Source organism: Convolutriloba macropyga, chromosome 15, assembly GCF_964194025.1.
Source record: "Convolutriloba macropyga chromosome 15, txConMacr16.3, whole genome shotgun sequence".
Lineage (NCBI taxonomy): Eukaryota > Metazoa > Xenacoelomorpha > Acoela > Convolutidae > Convolutriloba > Convolutriloba macropyga.
The window spans coordinates 12183710-12201952 of NC_134482.1; the positions used below are offsets into that span (position 1 = coordinate 12183710).

The following is an 18243-nucleotide window of genomic DNA, read 5'->3' on the forward strand; positions in this document are numbered from 1 at the left end:
CAAAGTGACAAAAATTTTCAAAAAGATTTTAAAAAATTGTGAAAATTTTTAAAATTTGCGCGTTTTTAGCGAGCGCTTGTTCGTCAGTAGCTAGCCACGAGGGAGGGGAGAGGGGGTGCATCTGAGTGCTGATGGGGTGGCAACAGTTGGGTGGAGCTCAACAGCGCGGTGGGGGGAGGCGGGGCAATAGTGGGGTGTTAACAGTTGGGGGGGTCTTCAACCTCTAAGAACCGCTCTTCACACCATACGTATGTCTCCAAAACAGTTTGAGCTGAAACAGAGCTGAAAGGCTCTAAGAGCACTTAATGCCCGCTGGGTGCTACCTGTTCATCCCATTTTTGAAGACGAAAAGTCAAAAGCGTCAGAGGAACAATCGGTCAAGAGAAAAATCGCTTAAAAAAGACCAACAGGACTATTATAATTGCTACAAACTTCGTTTGAGAGCAATTCAAAACGGCTTAAGGATCGTTCGTGCGTCTGGTCGCCGGCCTCGCACGGGTTTTTCTCCGTTGTTTTTTAAACAAAATTTTTCGCTGCGGCCTTAGGCAACCTGAGCTACATCCACCCCTTTAGATAGGTTCAAGGACATCGGATCAAGCGACAATCAAGATTATCTTCAACCCCTGCCCTCCTTCTTGGAGCATGTTCCCACTGACCTTGTGAACTCAAGAAAAACATGAACTTTGCCGATGATTACTTTACCGCCAAAAACCTGAGAGTTACTCTTTCCCGAAAACATCTGACAAGAAGTCGCAACCAAATAAGAGCCACCAAAAGTCTAGAATATATGTTTCAATACATAACTGAAGAAATTAAAGGATTCAAATTTTTATGTAACTGAGAACTAATGAGATTTGTTGTAACTCAGAATAAGAGAAAAGCGCACAAATGGAACAACAGGAAAGGACAGAAGTGAACATTTTTTTTTGAAACAGCGTCAGAGTTGTAAAACAAATTAAGAACAAACTCAATGAAATGCTTGCTCTAGTCTTATTGAAAACTCAAGGAGATTTCCAATGAAGTGACCAAATTCCTGAACAATAAAATCATTAATTGTAATTAACGAGAATCAAATAGTTAAAGTCAAAATATCTTTAGCTACTCACTGAAAACAATGAATAGCTGAACCGGTAAATTTAAAGTTTAAGAAGGACATGTCTTTTTTTTAGAACAACTGATAAGACGAAAAAGAGACAGAACTCGAAAACTTACTAATAATGTATGAGCACATGTTGTGATAATGTTAAGAGAAAGAAAAAGAAATCAACAAGAAATAATAAAAAGAGTAGTTTATGTCTCACTAAAAAGGCAATGAGACCTACCATTTTTGTGACAAAGCAATACGACAACAACCGGTACAAAACTGCGGGCAAAACTGCATAACTCATCAACATTTTACGAGATAGCATAGTAATACAGTCATAAACACCACAAAACTATCACCCTGATTCATCACATAGCTTTGCTAAGGCTCCATTAGGAAGCTCACCTGACATGTCATATAAGAGAAAAAGTTCTTAAAGACAAAATGATATCAAAATGAAAAACAAACGAAAAACTGACAGGTGTTTTTTTGAAGATAGATAGCATTGAAGTCAAAAACCCTTCGCTACGTGGTGAATTCCGTTTGAAGAGAAATAGAGTTTTTTGCTCGCTTTTTTTCTCTTTTTTAATCAGGGTGACTAAGATCTTTATTATAATATAACTTCTCAAAGACTTCAGAAAGTCACACATATTCAGAAAATTTAGCACCCTAATGCACTCCAAGTCTTTTGGATCTTAAAACCTACAGTGAGTTCAATAATAGCATCTTTATCGCTTCTCAGCTACTAATAAAACAAAACTGATATAACATCAAAGAGCTGTTTCTGTTAAAATCTGACCGGGATGACTTAGTCCGTAACAGGGATGATTTTAGTCCATGAAAAAATTATTCATTTTTAAAGATTGACCAGTTCTATCAACTGCAAGCTTCTATATCAATTATATCAATTCCAACCTGAGAAAATTTGACTTGGTATTCAAAAAGTTTTGAATGCCAAGTGATTACTCTACAGAGGTAAAATGGGATCTCAAGGTTTGGGGGCCGGTAGGGGTAGTTAATAAAGCAGTTTTAAAATCAGATTTAAAATAGAGGAAACAGTTTTGGTACCTGGTATGAAATTGGGTCAATTTGTTTGATGTCATTCTGTAAAAGGAATTGTCTCATTTTTTCAGTCTGTTTCTCTGTCACAATGCATCGTTGTTCAAGGTAATCCATAGGGGTCATTACTGAAACAAATTTCGATTAATGGAGAAAAAAAACAAAATCAATTTTCAAATTCTCTTACTATAGAACAAGAAGGACTGATAATGTAATTTTGCACATAATGCTCCCGCTAGCATTTATGGGTATCTCTATAACCCAGACCATTATCTTTCGTTATTCAAAAAACAGAAACTTTGATGCTTTATGAAATAAAAAAAAATCGCTTGTATCAATTTTATTTTGCCAGAAAACAGTTTTGCCACAACCGAGAGTCCATTTTTCTTACACTCAATGCAGATGCCAAGAGTAGTTACATACTTAATGACAGGTAATTATTTTTTTCGTTCACCGTAAGTTCAGGCAACAAAGCGAAAAAGTCACACATAAAGCTGTAAAATCGCAACCTCATGTACGTAAAGTTTAAACCAGGGAGCTCAAACCATAACCATTAAAAGTTTGGGCATGAAAAGTTTTTTAAGACTCAGCGGTGCGCGTACCGAGAAGCGGAGAGCAAAATCATTTAGTTTAAACTATTTTACACTCACCTCTTGCATTCCTTGATACTGTACAAAAGATTAAGCAAGTTTGCAATCATTGTTTGAGAGTTGGTGGAACCCTGGCGCACACTATAAGCATATGTATTCTCCTCATAAGGAGTGGAATCATGGAAAATGTCATTATAGAATTGTTATCTTACGGGATCGAGCCTCAACTGGATCGAGCCACCTATTTCTAACACTTGTGCCATTTAAGTAACCTTACCTTAGCTCACATGGTGATTAACCAGAACGACGGAAAAGTCATTTCTAAGAGACTGGTGTTCATAAATTGAATATAACGAATTACCAAACTGAAGGCAATTTACAGATTTATATGAAATTGTGTTCTGTGTTTATTTTAAGGGTAGCTTGCTGCAGTTGGCATATAGATTTCTGTAATGCAGAAACTGAAGTCATTCGCTGACATTAATTCTTACCGAAAGAAACAAAGATTTCAAAAATTGCGGCCGGCTTGTCTGGCGTATAATGTTGGACTTGTGGTTGTCTTGCCCGGAATATAATAAGTAAATTCTGTCATTCAACATGCCATGATGTTACGGCACTGAAATTATTGGAATTAAGCATACAAGCCAAAAGCAGTACAGAAGGTTGAAATCTTTGTGCTGGAATGAAGTTTTTTTGTGCAAGCAATTGGTTTGATTGGCTGAGTATAAAAATGATTTACACTATATGCGAAGCGCTGAAGTTGCTAACCTTGATTGCGTTAATCGATTGATTGGCATCTCTTGTAGTTATTAGGGAGTGAGAAGCTGTTGTAATATTTATTGAGCGTCACTGAGTAATTTTGCCTAAGTAATTCGTCTAGGGTCTCTGAAAAATTGCTTCTATATGGTTGAAGTTGATTGGTGAATTTTTTTATTCATCCAGAGAAAAGCTCGGAGTTAGTGTTGTTTGAGTGTGGTTCATCAATCTTTTTTTAACTGAGAGATGATTCCATCTGCATTAATTGAACTAATAACTGCCGGCATTTGCTATACTCAGGGAGCTGATTTGAGACTGACTTTATTTAGTAGTTGTCCAGCTTGCGATTGCATTGGGTACTGTTTTTCGTAGTTTCAAATCAGTTGGTTGACTGTTATAGTGCAACCAAATCACGTACAAAAAAATTTTAGCTGCAAAGTAGTGAAATTCAATGAAGTCATTGAAAAAGTCAATTCCGACAAGTCAGGCCTTAAGAATCATCGATGGAGACGGCGAATTAAAAAACATAGCGGCACAAGTCCTGACCTACAATTCAAAGACTTTTCATTGACTTAACAAAAACTAGACCTCGAATGGACTATGACTTGATTGAGAGAAACAGTTATAAAAGAAGGCGTATAAGAGGAATCGAAAAAACAGTAAACATCGAAACGAAAAGGCCGCATCTGAACAAAAAAACCACAAGCGAGCAACAAACTTTTGTTCAAACACCGTTTTCTCACTGTGCTATAAAGTGGAGTGATAAAACTTCACGCCGCAAAACCACTCGTTCTTTTGTTCATTTTCTTGTTTGAGCATGAACAAAATCACTACTCCAGTTTGACTTCAAAAATCATGAAAATGTGTAAACAGATCTAAAAAAAAGACAGCGCCCCAAAACAAATCAAATTTTTTGAATTGTAAAAAACCACGATGTCCCTAATAATAGCCGCTATCGCTTCGCGGCTATTAGAAAAATAATTGCTTGGTTTATAAAATTTTTCAGAGTAAAAAAAGTTCGCAGAAAAAAGATGAAACTATGATTAAAGCTGTGATAAAAAGTAGTTAAGTTTATTTCCACAGACTGTTTTTCAAGTCATGAAACTTGTTTTAGTTAAATTATTTCTCGTTTCACGAGAATGCATTATAGTTTTAAAAAAGATCTGCTTTTTTACTGCGCTGAAAGACAAAACTACAAAATCACTTAGGCTATGTCATATTAGTTGAAGCTGAAATAGTTAGTGAGATCTGCGCACCAAAAAATTTTGCTAGCAAAACAGCGCCAAGGTTTTGATATTGTGGGTTTTTGTTCTTGACATTTCTGGAATCCCATTTTTTTTTACTAGAGAGCATTGAAAAAATGTATTTAATTTGTTGTTAATTCAAAACACCATTCGAAACAGAATTTAATCAACATACTCAATCAAACTTTCAAAGTTGGATTATTTTGTGCAGGGATTGCAAAAAATTCAAGATCAAAAGGATGACAGATGCAGACGGCCACAGCAGAAAGAAGCAATGTTAATACTGGGATCATAGTAACATTGTAAAGCAGCGCTGATTCATAGTGTTCTAATTTTGCATATTTTTCTGACCAGTACTATGATCATGTCATTCTTTAGACTTTCATAGTGGGATACAGGAGTAAAGAAGAGTCTCTGAAATTAGTGTGCAGCATTGTTGTTTTGCACCCCTCTGAGAGTATTTTCTTACAGGTTGTGCTCTCCTGAACAATGAAAAAATATTACGCATAACTATCTGAAACAAACCAATTCTTGCAATAGCTTCTTGAATTAATAAGAATAAGTTCGTTTCCAGGTATGTATTTACCGGCTTTCTGTTTTTGGCGGCTGTTTTTTTAATGATAAAACTTTTTTGACATTTCCTTCACACGCTATTTTTTTTGTCCATTTTCTTCATGCATCACTCAAGATGGAATTTTAGTTTTCGAAAACTTTAATTTTTGTCATGAATTTTTGTACTTATTATGAAATACCCGTACCGAACCCCCAGAGCACTCAGGCCTGATTCAGAGATTCTGTCATTCAAAATGCCATGATGTTACGGCACTGAAATTATTGGAATTAAGCATACAAGCCAAAAGCAGTACAGAAGGTTGAAATTTTTGTGCTGGAATGAAGTTTTTTTGTGCAAGCAATTTGTTTGATTGGCTGAGTATAAAAATGATTTACACTATATGCGAAGCGCTGAAGTTGCTAACCTTGATTGCGTTAATCGATTGATTGGCATCTCTTGTAGTTATTAGGGAGTGAGAAGCTGTTGTAATATCTATTGAGCGTCACTGAGTAATTTTGCCTGAGTAATTCGGCTAGGGTCTCTGAAAAATTACTTCTATATGGTTGAAGTTGATTGGTGAATTTTTTTATTCATCCAGCGAAAAGCTTGGAGTTAGTGTTGTTTGAGTGTGGTTCATCAATCTTTTTTTAACTGAGAAATGGTTCCATCTGCATCAATTGAACTAATAACTGCCGGCATTTGCTATACTCAGGGAGCTGAATTGAGACTGACTTTATTTAGTGGTTGTCCAGCTTGCGATTGCATTGGTTACTGTTTTTCGTAGTTTCAAATCAATTGTTTGACTGTTATAGTGCAACCAAATCACGTACACAAATTTTAGCTGCAAAGTAGTAAAAGTCACTGAAGTCATTGAAAAAGTCAATTCCGACAAGTCAGGTCGTAAGAGTCATCGATGGAGACGGCGAATAAAAAAACATAGCGGCACAAGTCCTGACCTACAATTCAAAGACCTTTCATTGACTTAACAAAAACTAGACCTCGAATGGACTATGACTTGATTGAGAGAACCAGTTATAAAAGAAGGCGTATAAAAGGAATCGAAAAAACAGTAAACATCGAAACGAAAAGGCCGCATCTGAACAAAAAAACCACAAGCGAGCAACAAATTTTTGTTCAAACACCGTTTTCTCACTGTGCAATAAAAGTGGAGTGATAAAACTTCACGCCGCCAAACCACTCGTTCTTTTGTTCATTTTCTTGTTTGAGCATGAACAAAATCACTACTCCAGTTTGACTTCAAAAATCATGAAAATGTGTAAACAGATCTAAAAAAAAGACAGCGCCCCAAAACAAATCAAATTTTTTGAATTGTAAAAAACCACGATGTCCCTAATAATAGCTGCTATCGCTTCGCGGCTATTAGAAAAATAATTGCTTGGTTTATAAAATTTTTCAGAGTAAAAAAAGTTCGCAGAAAAAAGATGAAACTATGATTAAAGCTGTGATAAAAAGTAGTTAAGTTTATTTCCACAGACTGTTTTTCAAGTCATGAAACTTGTTTTAGTTAAATTATTTCTCGTTTCACGAGAATGCATTATAGTTTTAAAAAAGATCTGCTTTTTTACTGCGCTGAAAGACAAAACTACAAAATCACTTAGGCTATGTCATATTAGTTGAAGCTGAAATAGTTAGTGAGATCTGCGCACCAAAAAAGTTTGCTAGCAAAACAGCGCCAAGGTATTGATATTGTGGGTTTTTGTTCTTGACATTTCTGGAATCCCATTTTTTTACTAGAGAGCATTGAAAAAATGTGTTTAATTTGTTGTTAATTCAAAACACCATTCGAAACAGAATTTAATCAACATACTCAATCAAACTTTCAAAGTTGGATTATTTTGTGCAGGGATTGCAAAAAATTCAAGATCAAAAGGATGACAGATGCAGACGGCCACAGCAGAAAGAAGCAATGTTAATACTGGGATCATAGTAACATTGTAAAGCAGCGTTGATTCATAGTGTTCTAATTTTGCGTATTTTTCTGACCAGTACTATGATCATGTCATTCTTTAGACTTTCATAGTGGGATACAGGAATAAAGAAGAGTCTCTGAAATTAGTGTGCAGCATTGTTGTTTTGCACCCCTCTGAGAGTATTTTCTTACAGGTTGTGCTCTCCTGAACAATGAAAAAATATTACGCATAACTATCTGAAACAAACCAATTCTTCCAAAAGCTTCTTGAATTAATAAGAATAAGTTCGTTTCCAGGTATGTATTTACCGGCTTTCTGTTTTTGGCGGCTGTTTTTTTTAATGATAAAACTTTTTTGACATTTCCTTCACACGCTATTTTTTTGTCATTTTTCTTGATGCATCACTCAAGATGGAAAATTAGTTTTCGAAAACTTTAATTTTTGTCATGAATTTTTGTACTTATTATGAAATACCCGTACCGAACCCCCAGAGCACTCAGGCCTGATTCAGAGATTTTCCAGAGGCCAAGTCTTGGCAGATAGGTGCCAAGATTTGGGTAGCGGAGCCAAGGCTTGAGATTTATCAAAAAGAGAAAGGCCAAGACTTGGGTTTTTCTATGCATCGCAGAACCCAACTCTTGGGTTTCTCTAAGGTTGACAGCATGAAGATCCGTTGTTTTTCATTTATTGAGGGCAACTATCTTACAAATTTGGCACCCAATTACACGTTTTCTTTCAAAAAAATCATTTGCAGGGGAAATTCGTGAACTTCACCCCAAGACTTAGGGCCTCTCTGGGCAGAGAAAATCCAAGTCTTGGGTTTCTCTGCCAAGTCTTAGAATCGGTTTTTCTCTTCACGTTCACTGATTTACAAAATATCCCCATAACAGAAGTAAAAACTGAGTGTTTTGTTTCTAACTAAGACCCATGCTTATGTATTAGGTCTCAAAAAAGATTAGCTGTTAAAGTTCAAAAGAAAAACGAAACGTTTGCGGGTTAAGTGGATCAAATAAAATTTTGAATGTTTCACACATAAAACAGTCGGTGCCACCTACACAACTGGTGGTTAGATCCCAAAATAAAAGCCGTAAGCTTATAAAAAAGGCAAGAAAAGATTGGTGTAATTGATTTGCCCTTTGATAACAAGTCTTGATTTTTCTCTGTCAATAGAAACCTCAGAGATCGACTCTGGAGTGTTCTCTTAGCAGCCTTGTATTTGACATGATCAGACTCTGAATCAGGGCTGCGACTTTGCCTGATTTTTTTTCTGAATCAGGCCTGATGGGCTCTGGGGGTTCGGTACCGGTATGAAAATAGAGATGTACAGTGTACATTCAGACAAAAAAGTTATATCTGATGATGAACTGCACATCTTGAGGGAACAGATATCCCTAGAATACATTGTTGCAGTATTGAGTTGACGATATACCTGCTATAGGAATATGTTGTTTCAGTACTGAATAGCTATGTTACTGGGTTCCGGGTATAAACCATTGAACTGTAATTGTTCTGATATTAACGATATTAAAACTGACATAATATTAACTTGTCTTCCATTTTAATTCTAATTTTCCTTCCAGTATTTGTTCGTTTTTTTTCCTGGAGGTCAATGAGACTCACATAGGATTCTCTCTAAATTAGGAAAAAATGACCGAAAGTTTTTCACAAAAACAAGGTAAATCATGTCTCTCCAGTATTTTGCGTGCACGTGTTTTCGATATCGTTCGTTGTAGAACTTAGCTGTCTTGATAAATTGTTATTCATTGGAAGTTTTTGCAGCTGTTTTTTGATAATTCAATCTTTGGAAAGAGAAAAGTCAAGTCCGCCAATTTTTTTCACAGCAAAACAAATGAATACTTTTCGAATTTATAAATTTAGTTTGAAAAAAGTTTTTTTTTTCAACTTTAAATACCTTCCATAGACTTGTAGTCGATTGGTAGTTCAAATCTGCTGCCATTCATACACCTTGGCAAATCTTTCTCCATTTTGTATTTCATCTGAAGCATAAGAAACTGAGAATCGTGAACAAAAAAAAACACTTTCAATATCAATCTACGAAATCAATCAGAAAAAAGCTGTTACTTTATAAAATATCACAACCGTTGAAATAGATTTTTTACTGTCTTCCAAAATGCTGAAAAAATAGCTAAAATAAGAAAAGTTTTGTATGCGAGAGTTCTTACCCCTTCCATTGAGATTGCTTTGATCAACATTTTCTGCCGCTGAAACGAAAAGAGGCTTCATTAATTCAATCGAAACAAGCAGACAGTTTTTCTACTTTAAGAGGTTTGATGTCATGTCCACTCATGAATAGCGATTTCAAACTGCAGAGAAGATTAAAAAAGAGATTGCATGAGAGATTCCCTCATCATATCCTCTAGATTGCCAAAGAATTTGTTTACTTTGCGAGAATAGGTTTTTAATTACTTATAAAAAATTTGAAACAATTGTTTGGGAGAATTATCTAACACTTTTTTTAAATTATTGAAACTCCAGTATAACAATAAAACATAGCCGGCAGATTGCCGGAAAATAGCCGCGATAGACGCTTGTGGCCTTCCATGAACTGAAACAACCAAAGAAATAAGAGATAGATCGACCACCAGTCCTTTAATAGACCACTAGGGATAGATTCGGACTGTCAATTTTATGACACATACGGTCTATAAGGAAAAAGTGCTCAGAGAGCTTTTTCAAAATTGATATTCGAAATCAAAACTCAAGACTAATACTCAAGAATTAGGGCGTATAAGTTTGGCACTACTTAGATGCACACTATTGGTCTTTAACTAAAATGTTCATGAAATTTAAAGTTCCATAAGTGAGTTCAGAAGTCATTTTTTGAGTGAGGTAAGTCACGCAATTGGCCTAAAAGCAGAAATGACGTCACGCACACAAATTTTAACTGCAAAGCAATAGAAGTTAGTGAAAAAGTCAATTCCAAGAAGTCAGGTCGTAAGAATCATCGATGGAGACGACGAATTAAAAAAACATAGCAGGACAAGTCCTGACGTACAATTCAAAGAATTTTCATTGACTTAACAAACAACTAGACCTAGAACGGACAATGAATGAATTGGGAAAACCATTTCTAAAAAAATAGATGAAAAAACAAAAAAAAACAGAAAACCAATGTCAAAATGCTGCTAGGGAGAACAAAAAACCACTAGTGAGATATGTAATTTTGATTAAAACAAAAAACTAGGTCCAGAATGAGGAATGAACTGTGAATGATTGGGAAAACTATTTAGAAAAAATTCGATCCAAAAAATCGAAAAAAACAGTAAAAATCAGAGTGAAATTGCCGCATGTGAACAAAAAACCTCTACCGAGAAACCGAATTTTTGTTCAAACACCGTTTTCTCACTCTACTTTAAAATTAGAGCAAAAAAAAAAATTCACGCCGCAAAACCACTCGCTTTTTCGCTCCATTTCCTGTTTCGGCGTGACCAAAATCACCACTCCAATTTGACTTCAAAAATCATGAAAATGTGTGAACAGATCTTAAAAAAAAAGACAGCGCCCCAATACAATTCAAATTCTTTGAATTGTAAAAAACCACGATGTCCCCAATAATAGCCGCTATCGCTTCGCGGCTATTAAACACAAGATTTCATTAATTTTACAAAAAATATATTTGGTCAATGTCTGAACAATTGCTCTTGAATGATTAGCGGGGGCTGCATCAGTTGTGGAGGGAAGAGGGGATGAGGGGGGGGGGAGAACTTGTTTACAGTGAGATATGTTTACTCGATGGCTTCAAAAGAAGTCATTAGAGGTCATTATAGCACTATTAAGGGTTATTCAGGAAACATGGAATCAATTTTTGCGCAAAATTCATTTTTTTATTAGTAAAGTATCAATAATTCAGTTCAACTTTGAAATAGGGAATTAGAGAACAATTTAGATCACCGAAATATGAAGTCAGGGGCAGGGGAGTAAAAGCCACTTGAAAAATTAAAACGCTTAAACGAAAAATTTTTCAAATGAAAGGCACAATTAAGAAAATCAATTGCTACATTCGAGAGCAACTAATAAAAAAAAACCGACTAACGTCGGGCGAATTGCTCTCAAACTACCGGCGAGCTGTTGGCTTCGTCAGTAGCTAGGCACGGTTTAGTGAGGCTAGCTTAAGCTTAATTGAAAGGGCGTAAGTGAGCGCAGCCAGGGGGGCTGATGGGAGGGGGCAACAGTGGGGTGCGTCAATCTCTAAGAACTGCCCTTCGCATCATAAGTATAAGCCTCCAAAACAGATTTTGTGATTCGCGTACTTGAAAACTAGTGAGTTGAAAGGCTCTAAGAGCACTTAATGCCCTCTGGGAGCTACCTGTTTATCCCGTTCTTAAGCACGAAAAGTCAAATGGGTCAGACAAAAAATTGGTCAAGCGAAAAATCGCAAAAAAAGACCGACAGGACTAATATAATTGCTACAAATTGCTTTGAGAGCAATTAAAAATAAATATGCCAATGCTAAATGTGCCAGCAAGGTTTTTTCATCCTGCAACACAACAAGGAGGTTCGGTATTGTGCGTTTGCACATAATGTTCCGACACCGTTTTTCGCTCTAATTGTCTGCCAAAATAGAGAAAGGTAGAAAACTTTCAAAAAATTGGATAAATTTTGCGAGAAAACGTTGTCGAAGCCGTTAAAACCATTATCTATTCCATAAAAAATATAATCAATTTCGCTATCTTTGAACACCAATAATCTGATATGTGACCTCTGATTAATGGGATTTGGTAACATAGACAAAAATTAACAAAAAGGGCAAACTTAAAATATGCATTTGTGTTTTTCGAAAACAATTAAATCTAAAGTCATAAAAAGAAAGGAAAAGATTAGCTTCCAACAGAAATCTTGAATAAGTTCACTTATTCCTCTAAAGAAAGCCAGTGAGGTTTGTCATTAATCAGAATACGTTATACGTCAACAAAAATAACAACAAAAACAGACAAAAACCAAAAACTAAATTAATTTTTGCGATAAAACGGTTTTGACGTCGTTAAAACAATCAAATCTTCAATGCATTAACATAACCGGCAGATTGCCGGAATAGCTGAGAAAGAATAGACCGGCGTGCCATATAATAGAGATAGAAACTGAGACAGATCTAAATTGAAAAAAAAATCGACGCCGCTCGAAAAAGCTAAGTAAAAAACATTCAGCGATAAATTAATAAAACTTGATAAAATTCATCCCGCAGAAGCTTCTTATTGGGGACCTTTATGGCACATATGAGTTCCTTTGACCTTAGATAAATCCAAATTAAACTTAAGTTTTGAAGTGAAAAAGTCATATTGAGTGAGGTAAGTCACTAGTGATCAAAATCCAATCCCGCAAAATACTTTTGCTAAAGAGAGTGAGAAATGACGTCACGCGCGCAAACGCCGTTAGTGAGAGGAAGAAGTCATTCAGAAAATTTGACTGTTTCTGCTTTGCTGGATGAACAATTGTAAAACGAAAAAGAGCGTCAGACGACGGTACAAAGAACATAGCAGGACAAGTCCTGACGTACAATTCAAAGAATTTTCATTGACTAAACAGAAAACTAGACCATGAACAGAATATGAATGGATTGGGAAAACCATTTAGAAAAAAATCGGATCCAAGAAACCGAAAAACTGTAAATATCAAAGTGAAATTGCCGCATGTGAACAAAAAACCAGTAGCGAGAGAGCGAATTTTTGTTCAAACACCGTTTTCTCACTCTACTTAAAACTTAGAGCAAAAAAATTTCACGCCGCAAAACCACTCGCTTTTTCGCTCTACTTCCTGTTTCGGCGTGACCAAAATCACTACTCCAATTTGACTTCAAAAATCATGAAGATGTGTGAACAGATCTTAAAAAAAAACACAGCGCCCCAATACAATTCAAATTCTTTGAATTGTAAGAAACCAAGAGCACCGCAATATAGCTCCGCTCAGCTTACAGCTTCGCAGCTATAAAAAAACATTACGTAAATTTATTTGTGATTTTATGCAACAGCAATAATGTTATTTGCAACCTGTAATAAATGAGATTAGGTAAAAAGTAGATAAAAAAGAACATGAAACTGCAAATTAACCAAAAGCTATTCCTCTACGGAGACAACTAGTTTTGTTACTAGAAATTTATGCCCAAAATTATTTTAGAATTGTTTAAAACTGAAAAACGACAATAGAGAAGACGAGTAAATTCTTAGTCATCGGTATTTTCTCAAGTCAGCTGTTCATTTTGTTTATTTGTATGATTTTTCAAAACCAATCAAAATTGTAACGGCAATCGGCTAGAATATTAGAAGCAAAAAATTATAAAAAAATTGCTAATTCTAAATTTTGATTTAAAAGTTTCCATTCAATAACCAAGATTTTTCTCTTTTTTAGTTGTTAAACTCGTAATTTTTATATCAAGCCTCTATTCTCTTTTCTCTATTCAACGTCCAAAAAATTCCCAGTTATTCGACTAAATATCCAAATGTGTAAGGCATTATGCATAATAATTTGAGCCCTATGGCAATTAGGTTATTAATAGGATTAATCCGCAACGCGATTGAGGTAAAATCATGCAGCTCATTTTGAAATGTGAATTTGTAATAGCAAAAATGAATGTTTTCGATGATTATAAACCTGTTCTTTCTCTCGTTTCTCGATTTCATTCCTCATAACTTCGTATATATCCTTTTTGCCGAGGACAGACAACAGCTGTGCAATTTCAATCGGAATCTGTTTCGCTCCAGTCACAATTAGAGACAACTGTCTAGTTGACAATTTGCTCAACAATCTGGGCAGTTGCGCTTCAGCCGCTCTAAACATGAAATAAATCAGAATTTTTACCCAATACCCAATTTGCTAAAACCCACTTGCGCACGAGAGGGGCGATAACGATTCAAGTGACAATTCAGGAAGCACTTCATAACAGTGTGGAGTTTGATTTGTTTTAACGCAAACAACTTGGCGATGCGGTGTTTCTTTTTGTCACACCTTTATTATTTATGAGGAAGAGCGTCATAGCTATGAGGAAGCGTGTACTTACTCCTTTTCTTTTTTGTCTTTCGACTGCTCGCTCATGAAGAGCTCGTTCAAGCCTGCCTCTCCTGTCTAAAAACAGGTGCAAGGAATTAGAGCCGAGCAGGCGCAGAGCGGAATTAGAAAAATTGAGAATCAGAGCCGAAAGCTTAAATTTGATTGGCCGAAAAATCTGATTGGTTTAAAATAAAACAAATGTAAGAATTGACAACTTAATCAGTTGTCGTTCCTAAATTATCTGTTGTGTGCGGTCGGGTTGCGCTCCACTCGGCATGGGGAGGTTGCGACTACAGATAGACCTTCGTTACGATATTTTGTAGGCACTTTTTTTCCACATAGAGTTGCCACTAAAGTAATAACTTAATTATCAGCCATTCAGAGCACAGGAAATATTCGGCTTTAAATCTCATTTTATGACATTCTGCTCTGCGCTTGTTCGGCTTTTTCTAAAAACAACATAATTGGGTAGCATGGTTCTTAAAATTGCTGCAAAATATACCATGAGAACCCGGAAGAAAAACGAGGAAGTTGCAGACCAAAGACCAAAACGAGGAAGTTGCAGATCAAAAAATTAAATTCAAGCCCAAATGTTAAGAAATTGTACGAAACTTGAATCTACTGACATATTTGTCTCAAATAACTGGCAAGAGGTTATTTCTGGCAGTCGGCAACCTAGAGAAGCCAGCCTCATTGGTTATGGCGGGCAAAAATAGAGCTTTTTAAATTTTAACCTTTTTTTGAAATTTTGTCTCAAGCATCGAAATATAATAACTATTACAATTTTTATTTATTATTTGTCAAAGTTTTCATTTTAGCCGGTGCAGAATACTATTTGATGACTCTTTAAAACAGACTGGAAGAGCAGGAAAGCCTCTTGGAAAATTTAAAATGCATAGCAAGCTCCCAATCAGTAATGACAAAATACTCAATGCTTAATTAATCGCTAAATGATTGCTAATATGTTTGTATTAACTAAATATTAGAATAAAATAACTTTAAATAGCTGCCATAACCATAAGAATCAATTTGATCTAAAATTTAATTTAATATTTAACCAATGAGGGAAAAATTGAGAATTTTCTGTACTATCATTATTTTGTCTCCCATGTCAATATGGTATCTCTTATTTTTTTTATTATGTAAAATGTGCTTATTCGAAGTTTCTGAATTACGCTCTATTTATTGTCAAACAATACATGAATTGACAAAAAATTGAGTGATAAATTTACGGTCTGGGTTAATATTTTGTATACATTCAACGATGAGGCCCTTGATCCAACCTTTAAACCGACCACTAAGTTTTCTACAAAAAGGGAACCATTATACCCCATTTTTGCTTTTATATTAGCAAAATCTTGCGCGAGTACATTCCTCTAATGATATGTGCCAATAAAGCAAATAGAAGTTTTAATATAATGAATCACAAATTGATATTTTTACCAATAGATGTGAGGTCTGATCAGAGGACCTCAAAAAAAATTACGCCAGAACAACGTCAGACGAAATGATTGGGAACAAAACGTAAGAACAAAACTACTTTTTATCTTGATGGAGGCCTCAGATTGTGCCCTTGTTTTTTTTAAAGACAATTGACACTGACAGCACATTTAAACATAACCGACTACCGTCGAAAGAATTGCCCTCGGACAACTAGTGGGATCTCAAATTTATTACAGCTTGCTTCAGTCGGGGAGGGACTAAAATTCCTAAAGCGACTTCGAACGACGTCACTAGAAATTATTATAAACCACTATAACCACTAAAAAAATTAGGGCAAAAAATTGCGCCGATATCCTCACTTTTTTGTTTGATTTTTAGTTGTGAACTGTCACCACTTGAATCCACCTGCACACAATTTTGAATTAGAGAGAACATTGGATCATGAAAACGCAAAAGTCAAGGGCGTGAAAGTCATTCGGAAAGTCAGAACGGTCAACAAACTTTTTTTGCTCAAAAACATAGCCGTTAAAATGCCCGAAATGACTAGAATAGATATACGGGTGGGGCCAGATAGTTGTGGCAGGGGGCTTATGCAGGGGATAGATTTTTTACCCATGGGGTAGATAGGTATGAGGTTGTCCTGAGGCTTGGATAGGTTGCAGTGTCTCAGATAGGATCTAAAGTTCTTGAAATGATTTTTTCACCTCGAATATTATCAAAAGTTCAACAGCTCCTAATTACTATTAATTATAAACAAAACTATAGTTGAAATCAAACGTTCAAAACAGAGATAAATGTTCAAAAAGATAGAACTCTAATTTCAAGTAATGAGCAAACTTGGTGCAAGTAAAAAAACGGTGTTGTAAGAAAGAACAACAATAAGGAACTTGAATAAGGAACAATAATTCCTTCAAACATTGCTCGAGAACCATTGAAAACATTGAAACTTATTTTCGCTCGTTTTTTTTGTAACTGGTAGAAATGTTCCGTCAAATCATTTCAGCTGCTTAAAACTTTTACCAATAGAGAACTTTAATGATAGAATAACTCAAAGGGAGAAAGAGCTGATCAAATAATTTTTTTATTACGAACAACCTTACAAAAAAAAGAGACAGTACAGTAATTGGTTTGAATTTAGTCTGAGAGCAATTAAAAAAAAACGAAACTTTTGGCGCAAACAATTGTTTCTTTGCGACGAAGTAGTTATCTAATTAGGTTCGTAACTCTTATTTTGATAACGCACAAGTTGATAAACATTATCACATCAATTAAATGAACAAGATTCATTTTGCAATTGTTCAGAGTTGAATAAAGAAAAACTTATATAAGTATTGAAAGATAATTCCAAACCAGGTCTCCTTGAAATATTAATAGTTGAATTAGGTCAACAGTAACTCTTCTATATTTTTGGTGGGCATTGCTCTAATATTTTTACCGGCTCGTTTGGTTTTGGTTATGCCAGGTCTCTGCTTTTACCAAATTTTTGCATTTACAAAATTTTTTCAACCAAACAGTAATTTTCAATTCATTAATCGGAAGTTTTTTTTCAAGTGCATTTTTTAACATAAAAAGTTTATGCCCCTCTCGTACGTTTTGTTTTCTTATGCTTGTAATTTAGTCTGCAGGATTCCGATCTTCCAGTCAATGAGGAACTGCTAATCATACAAAAGGTTAATTTTTTTCTAAAACTTTTTTCGCCATTATGACTTTTGGACCACAACACAATTTTGAAAATTAGTAATCAGAGATTTCGCTAAAGCTTATTCATTACTGTGCAAAAATCAAATTTAAATTAAAATTTTCCAAATTAACGCAGTCAATTTTAGTACTTGACAATTATACTTGCAGGTCTAATCTCATTATTGATTCAGAACTATAATCATGTCAATTTTTACAGTTCCCAGTCTTGTGTACGTCTTGGTCAAGACTTGGCAAGTCTAAATCCAAGTCTTGCCAGACTTTTAACTAGACTTGACCAGCACTTAAAAATGAAAAAAGGGCATTAATGCTTGCCCGTCGCTAGTGACATAGACTTAAATTTCAGGCGGGTAGGTGTAAGCAACAGCCCCGATTGCAGTGTCAGGCGGAAGTCACCTCTGATCAGACCCAAGTCAAACGCACACGACGTGTCTCCAGACCAAAATTACAGGGTCTGGGAATTGGTTCTAGCGCACAATAGCATGATCAGAGGTTACTTCGGTCTAGGGATGGTCTGATCAGAGGTCACTTCTGGACGGCAGTGGCCTGATCCGAGGTCATTTCCGCCTGGGATGGTCTGATCAGAGGCAAATTCAAGCGCACATTAGTCTGATCAGAGAATATTTTGAGCGCAAAGTTTGTAAGTTAGAAAAAGTAGAATCCAGAGGTCAAAAGGGGACGATGTATGTACTCACCTGACCAACTGGTGATTGTACATCTGTTGTTCTCTGTTTTGAAAGCAGGTAAGTCCCACTCTTGACATCTTCAATGTCCTGGTTTGGAGCTCTGAAATTATAACCGAATAACGTCGGGCGAATTGCTCACTGGCGAGCGGATGCTTTCGGGCGAGTAGCTGGCTATGGTTCACCTCCAGCAAGCGGAA

At 35.7% G+C, this 18243-nt stretch overlaps 1 protein-coding gene across 1 annotated transcript in view; it reads right to left on the reverse strand.

Annotated features, from left to right (window-relative positions):
• Positions 1-18243, reverse strand: part of LOC142353959 (uncharacterized) — a 40502-nt gene that overhangs the window by 21878 nt on the left and 381 nt on the right. Inside the window, exons 2-7 of the mRNA XM_075406192.1 lie at positions 18056-18146; positions 14230-14294; positions 13824-14001; positions 9401-9439; positions 9130-9214; positions 2153-2271 (exon numbers count right to left, since the gene is read on the reverse strand). Of these exons, the coding sequence (XP_075262307.1) occupies positions 2153-2271; positions 9130-9214; positions 9401-9439; positions 13824-14001; positions 14230-14294; positions 18056-18146 (577 nt within the window). The remainder of the gene's footprint in view (positions 1-2152; positions 2272-9129; positions 9215-9400; positions 9440-13823; positions 14002-14229; positions 14295-18055; positions 18147-18243) is intronic.